Below are 25,544 nucleotides of genomic sequence, written 5' to 3' on the forward strand. Positions count from 1 at the left end.
GAAATAGACGCCTCACAGGTCCTCAACTGGCAGCTTCTTTAAATGGTACCCGCAAAACGCCAGTGTCAACGTCTACAGTGAAGAGGCGACTCCGGGATGCTGGCCTTCTAGGCAGAGTGGCAAAGAAAAAGCCATATCTGAGACTGGCCAATAAAAAGAAAAGATTGATATGGGCAAAAGAACACAGACATTGGACAGAGGAAGATTGGAAAAAAGTGTTATGGACAGACGAATCAAAGTTTGAGGTGTTTGGATCACACAGAAGAACATTTGTGAGACGCAGAACAGGTGAAAAGATGCTGGAAGATTGCCTGACGCCATCTGTCAAGCATGGTGGAGGTAATGTGATGGTCTGGGGCTGCTTTGGTGCTGGTAAAGTGGGAGATTTGTACAAGGTAAAAGGGATTTTAAATAAGGAAGGCTATCACTCCATTTTGCAACGCCATGCCATACCCTGTGGACAGCGCTTGATTGGAGACAATTTCCTCCTACAACAGGACAATGACCCAAAGCACACCTCCAAATTATGCAAGAACTATTTAGGGAAGAAGCAGGCAGCTGGTATGCTGTCTGTAATGGAGTGGCCAGCGCAGTCACCAGATCTCAACCCCATTGAGCTGTTGTGGGAGCAGCTTGACCGTATGGTACGCAAGAAGTGCCCATCAAGCCAATCCAACTTGTGGGAGGGGCTTCAGGAAGCGGGGGGTGAAATTTCTACAGATTACCTCAACAAATTAACAGCTAGAATGCCAAAGGTCTGCAATGCTGTAATTGCTGCAAATGGAGCATTCTTTGACGAAAGCAAAGTTTGAAGAACAAAATTAATATTTCAAATAAAAATCATTATTTCTAACCTTGTCAATGTCTTGACTATATTTTCTATTCATTTTGAACTCATGTGATAAATAAAAGTGTGAGTTTTCATGGAAAACACGAAATTGTCTGGGTGACCCCAAACTTTTGAACGGTAGTGTATGTTCTCACATATAAATCTACATACTTTTTTTCATCTATAAAATAAAGAACCTAATTTATCCTCTTTGTCATATTACAATTTTCTAAATCAAGGACGAACCTCTTTAATATTTTAATCATTTTATGATTGAATATTATTCAGGGTGATAATTCAAGATTCTGCCATTTCATAATTAACAATGTTAATCACTCTGTATAATTACTGAGCTCTTATACAATGCACTTACAAATGCAGATTTCTCTTTATTTGCTGCTTGTTTTATTTTGTGTTTTTCACCCAAAGAAACTTAAATATTTCAACGGTTTTACATAATGTTCCACTAACATTGTCAAATCTGTCACAACTTGTAAAAGCAAATTTCATGTTTCATCCACAAAACACAGAATATCATTAAAACAAACTCCATTTCCATGTTTCCATATATTTCTTTATTATATACAGCATAGATTAAATTGGCAATTGTGTAGATGTGGTGATCAACTTAGCAAGCGTTCTGCCTTCATCAGTGATTCGTAAAGTGTGCAGAGTTCATTCAGTGAAGCAGCAGAGATCATTCTTCCCAGGGGCTCATGTCTGTGTCGATGGCCACACAGTTGTACGCAGCGTATCGCAGCTTCTCCTCACAAACCTTTGCACTGCAGGACAGAAGTTATCAGACAGTTATCCACTTCATAATGTCTCAGTGTCATATTGATGTAAAGTTTAAGATAACAGGGACTGGTACGTCATGAACACAGCAGTACACATTGTTATACCTGGGATAGTTGGGTAAATAAAGAGTGGAGGAACATGTGGAGGACTGTGGAAGTGCATCCGTCGTTTCAGAGCTGAATCAGGAAACAGAAAACATTTAAAAATACATAAACTAGTAGCATAATGTTCCATGATACGTTTTATGAACAGATATCTTTATTGTTTGTGGTTTGGGATGTACGAGTGCTCACCCCTGCTTGTCAGGAAAGACGTAGATCGGCGCAGGAAGACGACTTCTACCAGTTACAAACCTCAGAAACCTGCTGCGATCCTCTGAGAAAACAAAATATGAAAACACAGTCAGTCACACAGTTCATCGTCCTCATCTCAACAGTGATGCAGAGACGTGCTGTATGTTTTTATCACAACAAATACACCAAGACAAATTACTTAATAGTTAAGAAGATATGTTGTTCAGGATATTCACTGCTGTGAAGCGTCAGCAAATAAACAACGAACTGACCATTGGTAAAGTTTGTCAGCGCTTCCCACAAGTACTGCACCCGGACGTCACTTTGTTCCAGGTCTTCATATCGTGCTGGTGGAGATAGAAACAACATCTTGTGTGATTAAACTTTGTCGTTGCCATTTCACCATGTTCCCAAAAGTCACATGGATTCATTACCGTCAGTAAAAGTCTCTGCAATGTATCGTGTTAACTCAATTGTTGGGTTACTTCACTCAAACAGACTAACAGACCGACATCCCTACAGATGTGTGATTAAATGAAACATCTGGACACTCACTGAGTCGTTTCAAGGCTTCCACAGTGATCTCTGGGTCTCCACACACTTTCTTTTCCGCCTCCTGCCAGGTGAGCAGGTCCAGCACTGCCTGAGGAACCACCTTCAGCAGCCCCGCCTGCATGGCTGCAATCTGCACCACACATGATGAATTAAGTCTAACCACATTCCAAGCTGCATTATATTTAAAGACAAAGTGTCACGCTACTGAAGTCTGACCTGCTTTTTGCTCTCGTCCAGCCGAGCTTTCTGCACCAGGCGGACGAACTCGCTGCGGTCCTCGTAGCGCACTGCCACGTTACTGCCACCAGGGATGAGCTCCACCATCTGGCCGTCGCTCTGCAGGGTGGTGTACACCAGCTCCTCCCCAAACCTGAACTCATACGTCTCTTGGTCCATGTTCTCCATGGCCTCCAGCAAGTTTACCTGCACACACACACACACACACACACACCCATATTTACCTTGAGACAACGACTCAACAAATAGGAAGTCAGTGCAGCAGATTAGTACCTTAGTGAGACGATGAAAGACAATGAAAATTCACAGAAATGTAAAAGGTAATCTGGTCTGCTGAGACACGGGGTTGATTGATTGACTGTTCAGCAGCTGTAAATAATGTCCATGTCCTCACCAGAACAGAGTCTACAGCAGGGAAATCTTTAGTCCAGGTGATGGCTTCCCCAGTCAGCTGCTTCCACACCAGCCCAGGCAGAGCCAAGACCTGCAGGGTCACACACAACCAAGTAAGGAAAATCAAGTCTAAGCATTCATCCAATGCAAACAACCTGGAGTAGGTGGAGAGTGAGCATCACTCACCAAGAAATCCTTTCCTCTGAGAGCAGCTCCCATGAGCTGACCGATCCACTCGTACTTGTGGAACTCTTTACAGGATGGGTTGGGGACGTAATAATCTTTGGCTTCTAAGGCGCCCTGAGGGAGCAGCAAAGGAAAGTTTAAGAAAGAAGCCACATCCAGTCTGAATCCTGACACTGTGCGGGCAGTGATGATTACCTGGTTGGATGTGCGGCAGAAGAATGGCAGAGGCATTGGACACTCGGCTGAGCTGGGGCAGAGCTCCTCAGACATGTCGGCCAGGCTGTCTCTAAATCCACCTCCCTGGTCAATGATTCCCTCTGCGATGAACTTACACTCCCACCACTGGTCGTAGCGAGCCGGCCACCTGACAGATACAACAGGAAAGATTGAAGATTTACATTTTATTGTTCTCAACAGACTGACATTTTCAGAAAAGAAAAATCTGTAGGGATCTACAAATACAAACCTATAATCCAAGATCTTCTCAAATTTGTCCGATGGCTTGAGGCCTTCATACACCTGCAAGGAAATAAATTATAATAACGGTGTTATTACATCACACAGACATTTAAATGAACAAACAACGTGATGGAAATGATCCATTGCACCAAACACTTATTTATATTTATCCATCTCAGTGTTTATGAGCAAAATATTAAGTTTCACTTTTCAGGTCAACAGTGTCTGAGTCTAGTTGTTACCTGAATGAACACAGCACTCTTGGAGGTGGGGTCCAGAGACGGGTTGTCTCTGTGCTCCATGGCCAGACGTCTGTTGATGTAGAGTCGGGGCATGAAGTTTGGTTTACTGGTCTCAGAGTCCTTCAGGGACTGAGTGATGAGAGCTGAGCGACGCTTCGACAGCAGCAGGAACTGCTTTATACTCTAGAGGGCGACAGAGAGGACACAGGTTTAAAAACCTTGTTGGAAGCTTATAAACTGAAGGAACATGATTTAGTTCCATTGAACTGTATATGGAGAAGATGACAATAAGTTCTACTTTGACTTTCAGCCAATGATGTTCCAAAGAACTTTTAATTTCACATCCCTTTCAAACACTGTTTCACAGTCATTTAATAAAGGCCACCCAGGGTAAAATCTCTCTGTGTATTGATTAGAAATCTGGTGGAAAAGAACAGCTGTTTGGGGATTATTACTGCTTATGTATCAGCGACTGTATTGTATATTTTTTAAGTTTCGAGAGAACTCACTTTGACATGGTTAAAGGTTCCCAGGCTGTAGTCCCAAGCTGGCACCACGTGTGGGAGCACACTGTCCAGGAGGCAGATGAACCTGCAGAGTGAGACAGAACAGCAACAATCACAACTAACCTACAGATTTGCTTGTTGCTTGAATAAAAAAAAAAATCTATAAAATGTCTAAAACCATCGTGACGTGAACTGCACATATTTTTTCTGAGCCTTGCATACACTGACAATATGATGAACGTGGACCTACCTCTGGATGACTAATGCTCTGCGGTACAGGACGTCGGGCACGGTGCCCTGCAGACGGGGGTAGCGCACCAGGTTAGAGGACTGGAAAACATCAGCGTTCAAACCCAAGTCCCTCTCACACGACGACTTGATCTTTAAGCCTCGGATCCGGACGTCTATTCCCTCGTCTTTAAAAGCAAAAGGGTTGAGAAAGACAGATTCAAATTCACAAGTGTTAAGATCACAGGAAGTATCTGTCTAAATATGTACAGACATGTAAAAAATGCATTACCTCTACATTCCTCAATTCGAATTTCAATGACAGGCAAGTGGGATGTCATGTCTTCCAGTACACACACTTCTCCTATCAGGTTACTAGAGGCAGAGACAGAGCAGAGGTTATATATCTACTCAAGCATGAGCTGTGAGATCTAAGGACCTTTTAGTGAAAGCTATTTTTAGTCTCACTCGTCTATGGTGACATCACTCATTTTCTTCAAGTTGTCTCCCTCTCCTCCGAACACCGTGCACCTCTTGGGCATGTAGTTGTCGTCTGTGGAGTCCACGGTCAATATCAGCTTACTGGAGAGAGAGAAGTGAAGAAGAAATGAGATGCCTCACTTGGCAAAGCAAGCAACACATCTGACAGGATTTCTTGGGGGATTATTATTAACAACATTACACTAAAGTTGGTTTGAATGTCTTTTGTTGCTCAGCGGCTTCTTACTTTACCACAGTGCCTCTCTTCATGTGCAGCCGGATCCAGTGTTGTCCCTGCACGCCGTCGCTCTCCCAGTAAGTTTCCGTGTCGCCATCAGTCAGACAGCTCGCTCCTCCACTGGGATCCTCCTATCAACACATACCAGGGTGTTTCTGATCAGTTGGGTTTTAATAAGGTGTTTGTGTGTGAAACATTGGGATTGACAGCTGCCTGAGACCAACAGGCTATGACTTAAATACACTTTGATTTATTCTAAGAACTTTGTCTTGAAAAATGTGAACAGCTGCAACATTTCAATCCTAAGAAAACAAAAAAGCCAGCAGCCCATTTGTGACTAACCGAGCATGAAGAAACATCGATGCTGGTCACACACTGCTTCACACTCCCCAGGTTCTCATCCTCCTTCCCTATGTGGTCGTAGAAGTAGTGCACCAGGTCCTCGTCACATTCATATGACCAGGTGGGAGGAACATACCTTGAGGATTTGAGGGAAAGACATCACAACCTGCTGCTGCAGAAAAACCTCCCAACAGGTCTCCACACTTTCATTTGACTTCACACAAACGGTCTCACCTTAACTTCTGGACGGCGGCGTTGTCGCACTCAGCGATTTTGGGCTTGGCTCCGATGTAGAGCGCGTTCTCCACATCCACCACCTGCTCCCACCTGTTGCAGGGCTTGTGGTCGTAGCCGAGGAGCTGCTGCTGCCTGCTGACGGTCTCCGGTGACTCCACCGGCACCAGCCTGTCGCCTCCCTCCGTGTGTTTACACACCATGATCCAGCCTTCCTCCAGCTCCTGACCTGGACGGTGCTCCTCCAGCTGCTCCTGGAAACACAGATGGATCAATATGTCAACATGCGTTTCCACCCCCCACATTAATAATAATATAATATATATATATAATGAACAATCAGAAGACATGGGGCTTTATAAATTGCAGCATTTACCGGACGTTCTCCTAAAAATGCTTACACAAACAGACCTATATCTAAGTATCATTTACAGGGATTTACTTGTAATGTAGTATTTTATTGTGTAGTATTAGAACTTTTACCTAAGGAAATGAACGCAAAGCAATAACTACTACTGACTTTTATTGTATTTTAAGCACCGCACATCCTATTCTATTTGTACTAGTTTTGACTGTATTTCATTTTATTCTGTATTTTACATCCACAGATGTGTGTTATGTTTTAGGGGGAGGGGGTTATGTGTTTGTGTTCTTGTTATGTGTTATGCTGTGACTGTTGTGGGGCATTACATCTTGAGTGTGGTGATGATGGTGTGACTGGAACCAGGCAGGCTTGTACCTTGCTGAGTTTGACCCACAGGCCCTGGCTGTTGCAGTACTCTTCCCCCGTGGTCCGGATACACGTCCCCTTCTTCGGCTCGATGTTGTACTTGCACGTCCTCTTGCTGTGCGGGACCAGATGGGGACTCTCAAAGACCGGGACCAGTGTTTTGCCGGCCACGGATCCGCCTGCAGACGCTCCCGAGGCGGCTCCGGAGGTGGCCGACGAGTCCTTGCAGATCTTGTAGCACACCTCCCTGGGCACGTAGCACAGACACTCCGGCACCGGCTCGCTCCTCCGGAAGCTCTCGATGCAGCGGTTCAGGAAGCGGATCCTGCCGAGCAGCAGGTGAGGGTTGTCTCCCAGGGTCATGATGATGAGGAGGAGGAGGAGGAGGAGGATGGAGGTGATGAAGGTGGTGACAGTCAGCAGCTCAGCAGGGGCAGGAGGGGGGCGTCCGCTGACATCACACCATTATCCTGGACGCTTCTGTCAAACAAACCAAAACAAAAGCGAACATTCGTGAAATCGGAAGCTTCGATGAACACGAATCAAACTCCGCGGGGTTGATTCACGTGCGACTTCGTCTCCAGAGTCTCAAAGGGTCAGAAACGAAGCTTATCAGCGGCCAAAGTTCACTGATAGAGCCGGAAAAGTTTCTGTCTTAGCGGCAGGAGTGAGCACAGCTAGCGTTAGCATGGTGGCTAAGTGTTAGCCTGCTGGCAACACAACAGCCGCTAAACACGTTGAATCTGCTCAGAGGCGAAGAACCGAAACATCTCGTGAGCTCAAACTCTCAGTGAAGTGAGGAGATGTGTTGAATTCACCTGTTTCTGGTGTCGAGGATCTGAATGAGAAGCTCGTCTGTCGCTGTCTGAGGGTTTCTCACTGCTCTCACAACGCGGAAGACGCCGTTTGACCCTCGCCGCCTCCCGTCGTTTGTGTGTTTCAGAATAAAAGTCTCGCAGGTGTTTTCTTCATTTGTACAAAGTTTACACAAAGTTTGATTAAGTCACAGTTATTTTTAAACAGATGTCTATCGTGGCTCCGTTTGACTTTTCCCAGTTTGGGTTTGATGAATAATGTTTGTGAGGACGAGGCTCAAGTTCGCGTTTAGTGCTCTTCAGAATAAAAGCAGGACCACGTGGCTTAAAAGCAGTCCAGCTATTACATGGTGCATTTTGAAGATTGAACACATCATGCTGCCAAATAATAAATACATAAAATAATACTATGCACAGTTTCATGAATTAAAATGCTATTTATGTTTTTCAACATGTATTCATTTGCATTGTTGTGTCTGCTTTTATTTCTGAGTGGACCTCCATGCTTGTGTCATGTATTTAACTAGAAGTGATTCTTTTTCAGAATAAGATCAGTAATGATTGATGTGGATGAAAGGGATCAGAACTCAAAGACACCAAACCAAATGAGTTTGTGCTGTTATGCATTCAGTGCACAGCTGTACAAAAAAAAACACAATAACACCAAATATGTTTTATTTCAAAATTACATTTTTGTTCATTTGAAAAAAATAAACAACAATATATATTTTATATATAGTGTGGTTGCAGCACAGGTACCAAGATGCAACTGGAGCTATGTCAGGTTATCTTCACTGGTTGTTTTCCACTGCAACTTTAATCAATAACATTTCTTGTAGTTCTGTGTTGTTGTTCCCACTGACGTCTCCTTCAAGGGGAACATCAACATCTTCCTCCTCGTTTGGCTGTGATGAGACATCCACCAGAGAAGGGAGGCTCCCACCACGGTTTCCTTTAGCCCTCTGCAGGAAACCGTCGGCTCCATCACCCTGGAAGCCTTTAAGAGGTAAATACTGTTTCTTTACTGGAGTGTCCGCAGGCTGGTGAATCTCCAGATCCTCCGCACTCATCCTGTGAACATGGGAGAAAGTTTAAGCTCAGGTTCTTCGCTCTGTCTGGACTGGACACAAGGGATGCGATATAAAAGTGAAAAGGAATTAACCTCATGTCAAATGTGGAGCCTTTGAAAGCTGGCGTGAGAGTCTCTGCTGCTGTGGACAGGGTGTAAGGGACGGAGAAATGTCTCTGTGCCCAGTGCTTGTCCTTCTCAAGTGGAGCCAGGTTCTGGTACATATCGTCCACTGCCAGCATGGACACCTACAGGAGAGAGGAAGAGAGTCCAGTGAGGACTTATTCCAGATGTTTACAGTGGTTGTAATGGAGAGAAACCTTGGGGGGGTAAAACCTGAATGTTTCGGTCGATCAGCTGGTTGGTTTCAAAGTCATCATCGTCTTCGCCAAACGGATTGATGATCAACTCCCCCACCTACAGAAAGGAAACACAATCTAATCACAACAATCTAAACTAAATCGGTTCCTTCCAGTGATCCGTGGACGTGCCGTGTTACCTTGAGCCAGCCGGTGTAGAAGAAGAACTGCAGCAGAGTGAAAACAGGGACGTACATGTCCAGGTTGTGATTCTTGTATCCCTTCTCTGGGTTCAGGAATTGTCGGCCAATCAAGCAGAAGGCAAAATACGAGTAGACTGCAATAGTAACAACCTGCACAGGTGAACAAGGAGACAATGATCGGGTCAGTTTCAAAAAGTGACAAAGTACAACTGCATCTCAACCAAAAAGCTCACGATAGAGAAAATATAATGTTTTATTAAACCCATAAATACTGCAGTACTTCCAGTAGAAGTAAAATACTCCTGGGTACATGGCTCTTCCTACCTGAGTGTAAACCAGAGGGATGCTTATCCAGTCATAGTGAAACAAGAGGCTGCACTTGGCTCGGTACTTATTAAGCTCCTGCAAACACAGTAGAGCAGTTAACAATATAAAGTCACGTGTTATGGTTGTATTTGATCTGTTTCTTATTTGTAATTTATAAGATAGAGTTTGTATAGTTGCTTTGTTCTTCTGCAGAATCCCCTCACATCCATCAGGAGCCTCAGAGCGATGTCGTCCCTCACTCGTCCCTCCTCTCGGGCTCTGGATGCCAGGTTTGAGAACCACGTCAGAGGCATCCAGTACTTGTTGAAATCCGAGGGCAGCGACTCAAACTTTTCCAGCTCTTGCGTCGTCATGAATCCTGGACACAGATCAGACGTGTTGATTATCAGATGTAAAAAAAAAGATATCTGTCATTCAAAGGGTTCAAATTCCACATAACTGATGGTTCCAGCTCCTTTTTCTCAACAAGAGAGTAAATTGAATATATCGACTGTTAACTGGACAGAGACTGTGAAAGAATATATTCTGCATATCGATTGGTTATTAAGAAATAATTGTTAGTTGCAACCCTAAAAAAGTTGGATTACTCCAAAACTATATTCATTACAAAAAAAGAGATATTTTAATGATTTAGCTATGAAACGTTTAGATAGCTTAAAGGAATATTACTTTACGAACTCTTTACGAATTTCAAATGCAATTAGGAGTTTTCCCTGTGTGAGTTTTAATTGTACTTAAAACTCTGTTTAATCACTATAAATGTCAGTTTTCTTACATTAGATACTTTTTTACAAGCTAAACCAATATCTTCAGGTGTTACAGAAGTGTAGTGGAATTAAAAGAGGAGAATGGTTTTATTCGGAAAGGGGAAAAAAGTCTTTGAGCAAAATGTTATGAAATGAATAAAACAGAAAAGGTTTGTAGTTTTTGTCTCACCAGCCTCCACAATGTGCTTCAACGTGGGGAAACGTTTGTGAACTCTGGTGCTTATGGAGCGGAGAATAAGAACTGAAGACAAGTTGGCGTATCTCATGAGTGTTCGCCGCAGCAGACGACCCCTCTCGTCGGCCCCGTGGACGTTTCCAGACACCACCATCATCAGGTTGTCAGGCAGCGGGAAGCTGGTGTACTGACCCCACCAACGATTGAAGGCCAGGGTCACATAGAAACCTGGAACAAATAAAGCAAAATAAAATAAGGGGACCTGCAGTGTCTTCTCATTTCACTTGTTTCAGACACATCCAGTTCAGTCACACTTACCCAGTACAAATAGAACTGGGATGAAGTTGGTGTTGGTGAACTGGTCACAGTAAAGGGCGATCCGCTCAAACAGGTCCTGCTGCTTTGGGGTGAGGAGAAACCTGTGAAGCACATAAAACAGTAAAAGACACAAACACTAAAATCCGGATCATGATTTGACAGATAGCAGAATGAAAACGATTCAAAGTGAGTTTATTTGCCTGTAAAACAAACTGAAAAACAGATAAACTCCACAGAAAGCCAGGAGATCCTTGTAGAGCAGCCGGTAGATGCTTCCTTTCCATCTGAACAGCAGCTTGGAGAAACCTCCAAACCTCACGTTGGCCACCTCCAGGGTGTAAGAGACCGTCATGTTTACTCTGCGCAGACAATTCCTGCAAAAGGTTTAAAATACATGTTGAAATTTTGCATTTTGTGATAGATAATATTAATAAATCAACATTTTATAAGATGCACCACTGATTAAAGAAAGAAAAGTCCCGATGTGTCTCACCTGTGATGCAGGTGTGTCACCGTGTTGAGTCGTGCGCTGGGAAGAGAAGTTCTTCGTCTGTTCGGTTTCAATTTAAACGTCTCTGTTGTGCAGCTATAAATTAACGTTTTAGATTTATAACCTGGGAACCTCGTGTGTAAAGAGATACACACCTACAGGAACTGATACTGCATGGAAGCAACCTCTGTATAAAGTTGGGTGGAGGCTTCCAAATATTATAAAAGATTGATTATTGATTGATTTATATTACTGATTGATTATGCTGTGTCCAAGTTAACCCTGATATGTGTGGGCTTGCCATAATTTAATTATTTATTACTCTACGTATTATTTAATGACAATTAATTGTTTGCTCTACAATATGTCAGATGATAATGTCCATCACAAATAAAAGCTTAAAAAAACAAATATAAAAGAAGTAGTTTAAAATATTGATTTCTTTTTGTGTATGCAGAAATACTTTGGGGGTATAAATAGTTTTTACTCAGACATTATTAGAAGCAATAACAATTAAAGCTGTTTTTTTACGAACACTAAATGCAAAATACATTTAATTTTATGAAGATCTCAACTATGAAATAAGAATTAGCAACTTATTTCCATATTAGATTCCATTACATCCATTCATTTTGAATAGGAGGCCAGCTGGTTGTTGTTAAGCTTCTAAAATGAAGGATTTACAGTGAACAATATCATTTGTTTTATGGTTTATTTATTTTAAAGCATCTAAAGAATCTAATGCAATTTCATTGCTGTAATTTATATCTAATCAAATCTACTATCAGCCTGTTTCATGCCTTTAAATCTCCGTGTTTTATGCTGTTGCCGATGTCATAGTCATATTTATATTTAAGAGGTGTATTTTATATAAATTATTTCTAGACATCCAAAGTATTTGCGTATATATATATTCTTCACATGTGCTATACAAATTAACTTTATATAAATAACTGTCTGTTATCTAAGCCAATAGAACGTCCCTGCTTTAGACAATCAATCAAATCACACACTGTTATTTACAGTTTAACCAAACATCTCTCGCAGGCAGGTTGATTGACGGTGGATGGACAGAAGGGTCCCTCCCACATGTCTCTCAGCCTTCGTCATTGGCTGCTGTCCTCCACTCATTGTTTGTCTTTCACATGGTCAGAGCCGTCCACTGTAAATCTGACTCTTTTTTTTCTCACCAGCTGTGTTTTATGGTCTGGGTCTGTTTGCTCTGCCCTGACTGGATGTTTATGAGGCCCTCGTCTGTCCTCCACCAGAGGAGCCATCACTGTGGACTTCCCTCTGTACGTGTCCCTCTGTACGTGTCCCTCAGCTGCAGGGGGCTGATGAGCCTCACTGTTTGTTGCACTTATTATCAGCTGGTTTATACATGAGCCACAAAAATGTCTTTTCACAATATGTGCTTCATGTTCACCTTGTAAATGTTAGTTTCCATTCCGGTCACTAGATGGCGCTCTTGTGGTGTGCAGCATTGGCTCCAGGCCTCAGGCTTCACTTTCTGTATTTATCTCATAGACAAAGACGCCCAAAGTTACTTATATTGACAGAAAACTACAAAAATAACATGTTTAAAGTCTATTCACAATGTTTCTAACCATTAAAAGTGCTGATCATCTAAAAGCCACGTGTTCATTTAGTTTATTATTGCTCTAAAACCTGGTTTCATATGTGAGTGAAACTATTTCACTTCAGGAAATATTTCCACTTTGGATATCTGAGTGTGATTTCTGTGTATCAGATGAGAGGACAATGGTCGCTCTGTGATCTCGATCGAGACGAAACTCACTCCCAGATTTAAATCCATGGATACTCCAACAACACTCATTTCCTGCCCCCAGCTACTGGATACTGGTCGGGGGCCTGGAAACCTCTGAGAACAGGTCGGCCAGAGCAGCTGCGCGCTGATCGCTATGGTAACCCAATGCACTAATTACAACTTCCCACGGTGAGTGAAATCAGAGCTCAAAAGAAAAGTAGGATTTCAGGTAGCTGGGGCCGACCTGGGTCATTGTGGGGGCAGACAGAGCGGGGGGGCCGCAGAGAGAGAGATCAAGTGAAAAGATCTGGAGCAGTGAACTGTAACGACACAGTTCGGTTCCCGAACTTTTGTTGTGTTAATCATCAACGTCAAGCAGAAATCTTTGAAAGTAAAAAAGCATTTATTAATCTTTCGACAATATTTAAAGCTGTTGCATTTAAATACAATCAAGATAGTGCATCTGTCAGTACAAACATAAAACCAATGCTTTTATTACATGTTGTAGCAGTTCACCCATTTTGTTTTTTTACAAGGAGGAATTATTCATGTTACTGTGTATATAAAATAAAATGATGCCTTATTTCACTTTTCCAATCCCAGGATATTGGAAACACTGAGGTCATGGGTCCCTCATCATGCAATATTAAAGATCCAGTGTCTGTTGGCAGAAATTAATTATAGCATTAATAATTAAATCTCTGCTCTTATAAACCATCAAATCATGTTGTTTTTGAAACAACGAGACCTTGATTTCAGACACAAGAAGCAAAAAGTGACCTTTCACTTCCAGCAGGTGATCATTGGTTTCAACAACTTAACAACTGAAAATGGACATTGGATCATAAATAAACTTATTGACGTTATTCATGGTTTGGCTTGATGGACGCTTGATATATGATACAGTATGATGTTTAAAGACTTAATGATAAAGAAGCATTGTTCTTGTAAAGCAGGTTAAAGCAGTGGAAGTGCGATGAACGATGTCTGAGGGCTGTTTATATTTCTTCAATATATTTCTAGCTCTTGGGCTTTTCACTTTTTAACCTTTAAACATCAAATATCTTGCAACACGTCAAAAAGTCCAACAGGTCCAAAGTTTAGTAAACGTCCTTCTGGAAGATAAAACCCTTTCCTCTCTTTATCTGTGCATATATTCTACCAAAAATCTAAACGTTTCCCTCATTTGTCAGTTCATCTTTTGACCGAAAGGCTTTTTGACATTTGGAGTGAACCTTAACAATGTTAAATAATTAAGGCTTTGATGGAAAATATGTGCAAACCCGTCTGGAACATACTCCCCTGTCATCTAAATTCCAGGAAGCTCCACGCCCTTCGCTGCACCCTCGCTGCCTCCGTCTCACCGAACACAAACCAATTAGCCCGTCACTTCTCCACAGTCTTAGATAACAAGTGTCTGCGTCTTCATGATGATTAGTTTAGTGTAGGGTTCCTCTCCAGTGTTGTTTTGTTGCAGCACCACTGCACAGATCTGCTCTGCTTCGTCATTATACAACCTAAATGCACCTTTTAGTTTGCGACACAAAGCACCAGCATGATTCAGTCCTGTTATACTTGCTGAGACAATGACTTATATAATTTTAGACTTCCCACCCAAGCTTCACATTCCACATTTCCTATTAAATGAACCGTGGACATCGTGATTGGATTAGTCATTGTTCACCTATATTTCTAGTTGTGCAGCTTCTGCTGGATGAGTTGGATCCAGAACTTCCTGTATGAGAAACCAGAGGACTGCATATGGGAGCGTTAAAGGAAAGTACTGTGCGAAAGCTGGTTTGACCTGGAAAATGTACAGGAATTAAAAACACGTCCTGTTCTTTGCAGACTCGATACATTAGATGTAGGTTTTCATGGCGTTAAACTGAAAAAACACACGAATGGTGGCATTTCATTTTTTCCAGAGAGAAGAGGTGGGCCTCTTTCAAACAGTCAGTGCGTCACCTCATGTCCCACAGGAAAAGCTGTGGATTAAATCACTTCCTCTTACATTGTGATACCACAGTGGGTTCGGACCACGCTGTCTCTGTGTCGACAGCTTATACTGACACACACACAAACACACATGCACGTATGCACGCACACACACACACACACACACACACGCACGCACTCAGTCTCTCTTCAGTGCATTGAAAGGAGATATTTGCATTTTGCGAAATTCCCCTTGTTGAGAATTGGCCGACACAACCAGTGCGATTCTCATGTCTGTGAGTTTGTATGCAGCCGGAAGATGACTAGCTTAGCTTAGCATAAAGACTGGTAGCAGGGGGAAACAGCTAGCGTGACTTAAGCTGCGTTCCATTAAATCTCGGAGAATTACCGACCCCTGAGCTAGCTTATTGATAATTAGCAAGCTAGCCACTGTAGCTTTTTTCATAATTCTTTAGGGAATCATGGTCTTGGAAGTTGTTAAAAAGTTGAAAATGTATTTTTTCTTGACTTTTAAAATTGAATTAATGTGGCAATAAAAAAGTGTTATAATTAATTAGAGATACATTGAGCCATTCATTTATCATATTTCTTAACTTGGGCAGTTCGAGGCTAGTTTTTTCCCATGTTGTCATTATGCTAAGCTAGGCTACTTAAAGGCCTCAAAAACATGGCTTCAAAAATGTTTGTATTTGTATAAAATTAAATATTACAACTAAATAAGCAATGGAGTTTAAAAACACTTGTGTGTGTGTAAGCTCTTGTGTAAAATATCAAACTTATACCAACACATGCAAAAGCTCTTTTACCACAAACATGTGATGTCGCTGATCTTTACATGTAACTCAACGAGAAAAGCTAATAATTCTACTTCCTACAATGTGGAACTCTTCCTTTAAGATGGTGTCACGAGAGGTCGACGTTCTCGTACTCCCCGTGGTCCGAGTCCTCCAGCTCGATGCCTGGAACCAGGCTGTAGTATTCAGTGGACTGGGTCATGTACGCCTTCTCCCTGTCGGCCGAGTCTTTCATCACCTCCGTCACACTGACCGTGTCCAGCTCTGTCTTGCTGACCCCGTCGGGCTCCTGGGGGCCCGGCTTCCCCTCCGTGGAGATGGAGCAGGGGAGAGACTCCACTGAGCCCAGCTTGATCTCCACTTCCTCATAGATGTCCCTGGTGCTGCCCAGAAGGGCGGACGCCGGACGTAGCAGCAGCTGGTTCTTCAGGATGCCCTCACTGACGCCGCTTCCAGCTTCCCTCTGCTCAGCGGCTGCAGGCGGATGCTTGCTGAGATGTTTCTGGCCGTTGCTGCTGGAGTTGGACACCTTCTTCTTGGGGGTGCTGAACACAGGAGCTTCTTTCTTCCTCCTCTTCCTCCCGCAGCACCAGCAGAGCACCAAGGCGGCGAGGATGAGGAGTGGGAGCACGATGAAGAGTGCGGTGAGGCCAGCGGGGCGGCACACGTCACCGATCCTCACCGACCACACGTTCCTGTCGGCCAGGTGAGCCGGAGAGGCGCAGGTGATGTTCCCCACCAGATCCTCCAGCTTGGTGGTCCTGTTGGCCTTCCTGCCTCCCTCCAGCGCCTCCAGGAGCAAACAGGAGCAGTCCCAGGGGTTCCCCTCCAGCTCCAGCCTTCGCAGACTTGGTCTCTGCAGCACGGACTCGGGGAGGAAGCGCAGCTGGTTTCCCTGAAGGTGCAGCGTCTGGAGGCCGTCAGAGTCCTGGAGGAAACCGTCAGGGAGCTCCTGCAGCAGGTTCCCACTCAGATCCAGCTCCATCAGGCTGGGCTGGCCGGACAGAAACCCCCTTGGCAACGTCGTTAGTCTATTATGAGCTAAGTCAACCTTCTGCAGGGTGGAGGCCTCACTGCTGCTCATATCAACAGAGCTGATGTTACAGTTGGACAGATCCACTGTCTCTATGTTTGTCTCATTGGTAAACACAGACCAGTGCACGTGATTGAGAGCAGAACCAGAGAAGTTCAGGCAGCAGATGCCAGCAGGAACCTCAGAGGGGAACTGGGACGAAAAGGTGGCTGCTGGACACACGCATCCGAAGACTAGTCCCGTCTTCACCTGCAGTGTGAAGATCAGCAGGAGACTCCACTGGGAAACCATCTCTGAAACAGGAAACACAGTCAGAAAGAGCTGGTTTATCATGTCAGAATTGAGCTTCTCCTCAGTCCTACCTGCCTCCTGGTCTCAGTGCTGATCCGCTCACTGACGCTACGACGCCTGTAAACCTAACAGCTTCTCTGAGGACTCCTGGTTGCCGTGAGGATCGTGGGAGTTGGCATGGCGACGCCGGTCACCGGGGATCAGGAGTCCAGTGTTTGGCTGTGGGAGAAGAAACAGATGCCGCTGTGACTTTGGTGTTAAAGGCTGCACCGTTAATTGTCATGAGGGAGTTAGACAAACATTAGTCGATGGTAAAGCTGGAGACAAACCAGCTTCAGTGTTTATACCAAGCCAAGAGAAATGTCAGGTCACAACTTGTCATATATCTATTATCTGACTGTAAACACTACATGTGGTTTAATCCTCTATCACTCAGTTTAGGATGAGACCTCGAAACATAAAGTCCAATTTGATCGAGTTACAACCAGAATCTTGGATCAAACACTCAATTCAACCTGTGATCACTCCAGAACATTTTTCTTTAGCTGTATATATTAATGTAGTGTATATTATAAACCTGCAAACAGTTTTATAACACAAATACAATCCTTAAATTGATTAAAAAAGATTTAACAATGCTTATGTCTTTTTAAATTATTTTGATTATTTGGAGGTGCACACTTCATTGCATCTCTAAATCACCACTACTAAGGAGCAACATTATCTAAATTAATATTGTCTGACTCTGATAATCAGACCTCTATATATCTTACTCCCATATAATTATATATTTATTAATACATCAAATGAATCTGGAGTCAAAAGAAATTTAAAACATAAAAAGGAAATTGCTGCTTTTACTTTTTGTAAATAAATATGAAAGTAAAATATGAAATGCAACCTGTAAATTCTACCATGATGTTTTAGTATAAATAGTATGGATGCATTAACAAGATGGTAACATGCACTGAGAATAAACTTAACTAGACTTTACTTTACTATCAGAATCATGTAAACGTGTCAGATTTACATGATTTACAAAGACCAAAAAGCTGAAAACATGAAAACACAAATGAACAGTAGAAATAAATGAGATGTTTCAAGACTTATGTAGTAGTAAACTATATTTTTTCACGTGGTAGAAATGTGACTCATCTCAGGTTTCATTTCTAACGTGTGTCTGGTTCACAGTTCGTGACACGAAACTCCTCCCTCTGAGACAGAAAACAACTAATTGCTGGTCACTTCCTTAAGTTTCTGTGCACTTGGGTGACGCTGCCTGAACATAACAGCACATGTGGTCGACATAAACAGCGCCCGTGTTTCCCACTTGCACGTGAAGCAGAGACAGAGACAGAGTTCAGTCGACTTCCTCCTCATCATCATCATCATCATCATCCACAACAGAGCCGAGAGCTGCTCGGCAGTGAGGAGGCAGGAATGTGCCGAGTCCCGAACAACAGGGTCAGTTCTTCAGTGGAGGGCTGAGGAGGACTGTGACAGCTGGAGCCTGTTAGTGATGGAATAGACCTGATCCCCACTTCACCTGCTGAGGGTGACACCGGTCACAGCAGCAGCAGTGGAGGTAAACTGACCTCAGGGGGAGAGTCGCTGCATGAATCATATTCACACACTAATCTCAACAAATCTCATCACAACAAGAAACCTTGAGAAGAATAAAAGAAAGTTAAACTTGTCTGATAATTAACTAATCGTTTAAATACCGAAATTTGCTGGTTTTCTTCGTTGTTTACGATAGAAAACAAAATACTCAAAAAGTCTAATTTCACTATTTCAACAAACTGTTTAACAGAGCAAATGTTTTTTTAAATGAACAGAGATGAGATCATGTTTGGCAGATTAATCCATAATGGAAACAATAGTTATTCGGAGCAGATGAAACAACATAGTACGTAATGAGGTGTGGCCACTAGCTCTGATGAATCATGGCCAGATACTAGAGCCCGTGTGGGAGAAAATGGGACATATGATGTAATGAATATTGTCTCCGTGAGTATTGACGCTCCTTTGCAAATATGAGGGTTAAATAAGAATCTGTCTCCTGGACTATTGACCTGCTCACGTGAAGGAAAAATCACTTTCAACCTTTAGGACAGGGATGAAAAACATTGAATGAAAAGAGACTCACAGGAAAAAAGACGATGTTTAATGCTCTTTGTTTTTAAGACCAGCTGCTGATTTTCTAACCCCGACTTAAAATACCAGCAGCAACAAATACAGGAAGTTTGTCGAGGGGAAGAAACACTCGACCTTTATCTGCTGGTAGAAAAGATCTAATACATCCTAAATATAAAGCGTGCAGAGTATAGGAGGGTGAAGGCTGTTTATGTTCTGTAAATAGAATGATCTTGTCTTTTATGGTTTTATATGAGCATCAGGTTTTCAGTTGAGAAAGTATGTCCCTTAAACAGACAATAACTAAAGTATTATAATTAAAAAGATAAGGGACATTAGCGTTTGTGTGTGTTTTTTAATTTTTATATTCTTTTATTTTCGTTTTAAGTCAGTTTGGCTCTTTGTTTAACGATAGTTGTTTTAAACATGCTTAAAAGGACCTGACGCCTTTAATGCACCGTGTTTATTTATAGAGCAAAACACCGTATATCCTCTCACTCTGAATATATTTGCATGTTTCTCTGCACAGTGAAAACATTTTGTTCTAGCTGACGCCTCTTACTGTGACATATTCAAATCTCTTTCCCTCTGAGGAGGAAAAGGAAAAGTGTGTGTGTGAGATATCATTTGCATCTAGATCCTGATGCTTTGGTCCAAATACTCACACTTTTAGCTTGAGCTAAGTTTTGTGTAGGAGCCTGGAAGTCCGTGCAACCCTGCAGAGTCAAACTCTCATCTCGGTCTGATAACAGACGTCTAAAGGTCACGTCCGACTCTCATCTGAACCCAGGTCAGTGTCTGACAGCTGGAAAGATCTGCCTTGTGTGAGGATTCTGTAGATTTGTATGAGGCAAGCCTTTCACTGTAGACTCTGACAGATGAGTTGATCTTTGGCTTTTTTTGAAATGACAAACAAACAAGAGGCAGTGGTTGAACTTCCCAGAGCCTCAGAGCTAATGAGAGAGAGGGGTCTTCTCTTGGATCACGTCCTCTCAGGGTGTGAGAGAGAGGAGTAAGGTTTAAATCTGAAGAACATCGATGATCTCACCCGCGAGCAATGTGAGTTGCTACATCCTCCCTGGCTGCAGAGCTTCCTCTGGCATAACGGTCTCCATTCTCCTCTTGTACAGATTTCAATCAGACAATATCTCTAAGTTATTGCCAGTGACGACACTGATTCTCTGAAAGTCCCAAAACTAAAAGTTGTGTTGTTTAAATCTCTTATTTTTTGCACTTATTATTATGAAAATCTACTCATTTAAGGTAAAGAAAGTATTTATCTACAGTTCAGTCCATGAAAAAAATTGTTTTGTTCTCTTTAAGCCATTTTACTTACAGTATGTGTCCATGCTAAACTTAACGTGCTATAACATATTTCTTTATTGAATGATGAAGTACACAAACAGAGCCAGACCGAGCACAGACACTAAAACTGAAGAAAAAATGACCATAGAGGGTTTGAGAGACTAACAATGGAAAGTTGTCTTGGTTTAAAGTCTGATTCTCAAATCTGTTGCACTTAATATAATGAAATTCTACCAATTGGACGTAAAGGAAATGGGTTGTTTACACAGAAAACATGGGAATCAGACGTACACGACATAATCAGACAGTTTCCTGAATCGATAAACTGTGGAAAAGCTAAATACTGAGAAAATTGTACGCACTCTTTGGCGTCGGCTTTTATGAAGGGTGGGGGGGGTGCATTGGGGGTCTTGAACCCGTGACCTTAGCGTTACTTAAATACAGTTGTGCACAAAGCAAGTTACAATCCACCATGACTGCAGAACAAAAATACTCACAGAATATAAGTTAACCTGAGATTCTATGAGTAAAAATACAAATAAACTTCCTTGAGCACATTTATTTAGGATAAGATGTGAACATGTGTTTTCTTACCCATGGTTTCCAGTGGTGCTGCAGCCCTGAGACTGGTTCTGCTTCAGGATCATCACCCTCACTCTCCTCTCTGCATCCCATCAACTGGACTGGTTCAACCTCTGCGGATCACTGGGAGTGTCTCCCTCCCTCACAGCGGAATGTGGACATGCAGCCTGCAGTCACTCTTAGTGTGTGTGTGTGTGTGTGTGTGTGTGTGTCTGTGTGTGTGCGTGAGAGTGTAGACGTGTGTGTGTGAGGGTGTAGACGTGTGTGTGTGTGTGTGTGTAGACGTGTGTTGGTCCAGTCCCAGTTAAAGTGAGTTTACCAGCTGTTGTCAGAGTTGATCTCGTCTGAGCTCAATGCAAGGTTGATGCAGCCGTGTGATGACAGAGCGCCCCCTTGTGGCTGAAACAACTGGGTCTTACGGTGCAGCCTCGAGCTTCATACTATGAACAAATAAATGTTCATATTTTCAAGTTGTATTCACGATACAAATATAAGAAGACGTGTCTAAAAGTTTGCTCCACGAACAATTCAATCATCATGGAGACTTTGTTAAACTCTGGTTGTTGACTTGACTTAAACATATGGCCACTAGGTGGCAGTATTAACCAACGTGCAATCAATGGGCTCAAAAACTATTGAACGATTGAAATCATCAAATCATCACTTCATCAATTGTCAGATAAAATATGTTGATGATTAAATTTCAATCACGTGCAATGCAAAAATTTCATATTCTCCAGCAGCAGATCTTCAATGTGAGGATTTAGCCACTTTTCTTTAGTTTTTATTGTTCATAACAGATTTTAAAGGGATATTTAAATATCTTTCTTTTTGAGATCCTGTTAAAATCTGAAGATGTCGTCTTGAAAACTACAGTTTTCTGTCATTGTGCGAAAATTAACTGCTTAATTAAGAATCAATTAAATAAATGGGACTTTGATCAATTATCAGAATAAGCGTTAAAAGTAAAACTAAACGGACAACCTACCAACAAAAAACAAAATGTACAAACAAGTTTTATTGATATAAAAGACAGACTTTTCTTTATACAGTCTACACACTGTTCAACGACAATAATACAAAATCTCTGACTTGCTACAAAATCAGTGTAAACATTTTCTGGTCGGTCGTTGTCTGACGAGACAAAAAACACAAAGAGTGCAGAGAACTGTAAACAACGCACACCCCCCCCCCCCCCCCCCCCCCCTCCCCCTTCCATGAATATGACACTGAGCGAAACTGTACAACAACAACACAAGTAAAGACACTGAAGCGACAACAGGAAATATATAAGAACTGATTATGTTTCTGGCACGATTGCTGTTATAGGTTACACATGTTTTAACGTACTTGTTGTCACGTCTCGGGACAGAGGAGCTGCTGAGAGAGGGACATAAATACTTTAGTGCTGATTTGTGTTCCCACACTGACCCTCTGTGTGTAAGGTTTATGCAGCGTGAACATTCAGACACTTGGGGGCAGCACTGCTACAGTTTCCTGTTCGATCCCCAGTTTCCTCCTGAGCAGCTGCTTCTCAGGGAAATGTCACTTCAAGCTCACACTCGAACAGATTGACGTTTTGGGAAATACCAGAATAAACACACCAGCTAATCCACCTGGAAAATAATAAGTTGTTCGTTTTTTCCACTTCCACATTTAAGAAGAATTGTTTTTACATATGATGCAGCAATTATTACGATTTATAGTAGCTGGTTGGATCATTTAATTGACTTTTGATTGGCGCGGAGAAGATGTTTTCCCTCTAATCAGGCTGTGGCTCAGGAGGTAAAAAGGGTCGTCCACCTACCAGAGGGTCAGTGGTTCGATCCCTGTCTGCATTCCAATGGGAAAATATTCAACCCCAAACTGCTCCTATGGCTGAATAACGTCCTGTTAAGTGCTTTGGAAAAACTGATCTATATAAATACGTATTATTGAATTTTAGTAAACAGCAAATTAATATATTTCCCCCAAAATGTCGAACTATCCCCTTAAAGTCTTTGACTGCAACATAACGGTTCTCAACCTTTTTTAGGAACGTGACATTAAAGATGACGCTTCCTTCAGCCACTCGTCACACCTTGTACTCAGTGCGTCTGTGAGTCGGGAGCGTAGACTTAAGATATAAAGATGGACGACACGACGGCTTCTCCCAGTATAGGTCATAGACCCGGCCTCCTCCGTGTTAGTGGACGGGACATGGGCCAAACGAAAAGAGTCCAAATAGGCCAAAGTTGGTTTCTGGCGTCTCCGTTAGTTCTTATCACACTTATGTTTGTTCAAGTATTCATGTTTGTTTTTAAGTTTGTTTTTAATTAGCTATTGATGCTATAAAAACAGGGTAAACACCAAGCACGTGTCAAAGGGACAGACTTTTAATTTGATATTGCAGAATATCGTCTCCGTAATCTTCTGCCTTCATTTCTAGACAGTGGGAGGAAGTCGTTTATCTTTATATTCAGTCTATGGTTGTGAGCCATTGAGCCAAAGGTGTTATTCTCTTTATTTTAACTTGCTCTAATGACCTAAATAGGGAAAAATAGAGAAATGTCTAAAAACTGGGTAGGATTTGTGAGCAGGATGTTCAACTATGTTATGTGTGAACCTTTAACAGACGTATTTGCTGACTTCAGGTTTTGGAGCCACTGAATTATATGAGTTCTCTCTGCTCATTTCAAATATGATTTTACCATTTCCCTGGTGTCAAAGCTGCTGATGAGGCAGAATCGACCTCACTGCTCAGAACCAGCTGCCCGGCTTCCACAAGATCAAACTGATAAACGAAGCTCATTCTATCCAGATCACAAATGCTGTGGTCATCTCTGAATAAAAAAGTCACAGCTATTTACACCATAATTTGACCAGATTTCCGATGTTTTCCACTCAGCTCTGCAGCTCAGACAGTTTGTGTTTGTACCATTAAAGCTTCTGTCAGTCTCTGCAGCGTGTGGTGGATGCGATTGTCCGTCACGCATCGTTCTCGCTGCATCCCGTGCTCGGGAAAACAAAAAAAGCTACCGGCTGCCATCACGAGTCCAGGTAGATGGAGTAGATCTGATTGAGGCAGCGGTCGACGCCTCCCGCCTGGAACAGGAAGCTGTCGTCCGGGCAGGGGGACATGGAGTAACCGCCGCCCGCCTGGCCCTGCAGCTCCTGCAACAAGTCGAACCCTGAGAGGAGCAAAGCAGAAAAACGCTGTTATTCTCACAGCAGCTCAGAGAGTCAGTCTGCAGTTAAGTTAACTTGTTTTAGTGATGTTCCCATTTCATTTTCATCTTCCTGATCCCAAATCCTATACCTAGACTTTGCCTATCAGCTGATACCGAGCACCGATCTGGGACCAGTGCATTAAAACAACTCACATAATGTATTCTAGCAGCTGTATACTACGAACCATGTGATGATTACCTCTGGTTTATGGCCTGGCTTTGAAAAACAAATACATGTAGAGAATGAAGTATTATATTATCTGGTTTGACAGTCATAAGTGAAACAGAACACACATGAATAAGTCTCGGAATAAACAACAATTACTTCCTTTAAACATCTTGTTGAGTCTCGCACATGGTTCACATCATTGTTTTACTTGTGGGACTTTCCAGCATGAAATATGTAATATATATATATATATATAATACTGAGGTTTTAACCTTCTCTGGTTAATGCTACGCTATTAAAAAATCACCTCTTCTTTGCTGCTCTGAAAACATCAAAGCAAAGAAGATGATTTCCTCTCGATGGAGCCCAGAGGGTTAAAGATATTTGCTCATCACTCCCATCGTGTCATAATATCTGGGGAAGTGATGACGTCGGAGCCTGGACACCCGAACTGTGTGGTCTGTTGCTGCAGTAAACATTCGGGCGTCTGACTGAAATGTTGTTTGAATACGAGGATATCACATCTTCTGGAAGACGTTTGCAGCTCTGCACTTGGAAACCGAACCAAATTAGTTGTGTGATGAACGAACAAAGAGCTGAAGACGGAAGTTTGAATCCACTTTCTCACCCCTGTGCAGCTGGATTATCATGATGATGACAGAGTGGTTGGTGCAGATGTTTTCACCTCTGTCCGTTTGTACATGTGTTCAGCTGCAACATGCAACTTCACCACTAGATGTCACTAAATTCCACACACTGAACCTTTAAGGTTGTTTCTTTTGACATTTTCACTTATTTCCCAGGGAATAATTCAAGCATCTTGACAAACACATCCGGCACATTTATGGAACTGATATCTGAGTGTGTGAAAAATATTGATCGGCCTTGGTGGAGGTGTGTGCTCTTTCTAGCTGATGTAGTTTTACCTGTGGAGTGACAGGTGGAGGAGTTCGTGAAGTAACCGTTGTGTTCAAATCCTCCATCGTTGACTGGTTGAACCACCTTTCCCCCTTCGTACAGACAACCTAGGAGAACCACGGGAGGAAAACGACGCAGAATGAGAAGAGCGACATCATAACCCCGGTCGT

General features: G+C 42.5%; 4 protein-coding genes across 6 annotated transcripts in view; all 4 read right to left on the bottom strand.

Moving 5' to 3' along the window:
- Positions 1–1,381: 1,381 nt before the first annotated feature.
- Positions 1,382–7,672, bottom strand: hectd3 (HECT domain containing 3). The gene is made up of 20 exons (XM_034614630.1): positions 7,574–7,672; positions 6,760–7,234; positions 6,021–6,274; positions 5,787–5,922; positions 5,454–5,575; positions 5,195–5,308; positions 5,019–5,101; positions 4,749–4,914; positions 4,502–4,583; positions 3,993–4,175; positions 3,758–3,810; positions 3,487–3,655; positions 3,292–3,405; positions 3,107–3,196; positions 2,692–2,898; positions 2,476–2,605; positions 2,193–2,267; positions 1,921–2,002; positions 1,732–1,803; positions 1,382–1,611 (listed from the first exon to the last, which is right to left on the bottom strand). The coding sequence occupies exons 2-20, from the start codon at positions 7,111–7,113 to the stop codon at positions 1,527–1,529; spliced, it is 2,571 nt and encodes an 856-aa protein (XP_034470521.1). The 5' UTR covers positions 7,114–7,234; positions 7,574–7,672; the 3' UTR covers positions 1,382–1,526.
- Positions 7,673–8,356: 684 nt separating this feature from the next.
- On the bottom strand, positions 8,357–11,075 carry best4 (bestrophin 4). Its single transcript, XM_034613874.1, has 9 exons — positions 10,924–11,075; positions 10,724–10,824; positions 10,400–10,633; positions 9,667–9,821; positions 9,461–9,538; positions 9,134–9,286; positions 8,971–9,051; positions 8,728–8,882; positions 8,357–8,636 (listed from the first exon to the last, which is right to left on the bottom strand). Exons 1-9 carry the CDS (start codon positions 11,073–11,075, stop codon positions 8,357–8,359), a joined length of 1,389 nt encoding a protein of 462 aa, XP_034469765.1.
- A 4,117-nt stretch (positions 11,076–15,192) lies between these two features.
- On the bottom strand, positions 15,193–21,355 carry si:ch211-106k21.5. 2 transcript variants are annotated; one of them, XR_004616849.1, is made up of 4 exons: positions 21,091–21,355; positions 17,127–17,274; positions 15,741–17,057; positions 15,193–15,679 (listed from the first exon to the last, which is right to left on the bottom strand). XR_004616849.1 is itself a non-coding variant. In XM_034614639.1 (3 exons), the coding sequence occupies exon 3, from the start codon at positions 17,053–17,055 to the stop codon at positions 15,841–15,843; it is 1,215 nt and encodes a 404-aa protein (XP_034470530.1). In that variant the 5' UTR covers positions 17,056–17,057; positions 17,127–17,274; positions 21,091–21,355; the 3' UTR covers positions 15,193–15,840. The 2 variants fall into 2 exon arrangements, 1 of the variants encoding a protein (XP_034470530.1); XM_034614639.1 differs by having other exon boundaries at positions 15,193–17,057.
- A 1,887-nt stretch (positions 21,356–23,242) lies between these two features.
- Positions 23,243–25,544, bottom strand: part of LOC117778812 (zinc finger protein GLIS1) — a 38,185-nt gene continuing 35,883 nt past the window's right edge. Inside the window, exons 8-9 of one of the 2 annotated variants that reach the window (XM_034614633.1) lie at positions 25,383–25,481; positions 23,243–24,248 (exon numbers count right to left, since the gene is read on the bottom strand). In XM_034614633.1, the coding sequence (XP_034470524.1) occupies positions 24,106–24,248; positions 25,383–25,481 (242 nt within the window). In that variant the 3' untranslated portion in view covers positions 23,243–24,105. The remainder of the gene's footprint in view (positions 24,249–25,382; positions 25,482–25,544) is intronic. The other variant, XM_034614634.1, reaches the window with a different exon arrangement.

The sequence above is a fragment of the Hippoglossus hippoglossus genome, chromosome 17 (assembly GCF_009819705.1).
Source record: "Hippoglossus hippoglossus isolate fHipHip1 chromosome 17, fHipHip1.pri, whole genome shotgun sequence".
Lineage (NCBI taxonomy): Eukaryota > Metazoa > Chordata > Actinopteri > Pleuronectiformes > Pleuronectidae > Hippoglossus > Hippoglossus hippoglossus.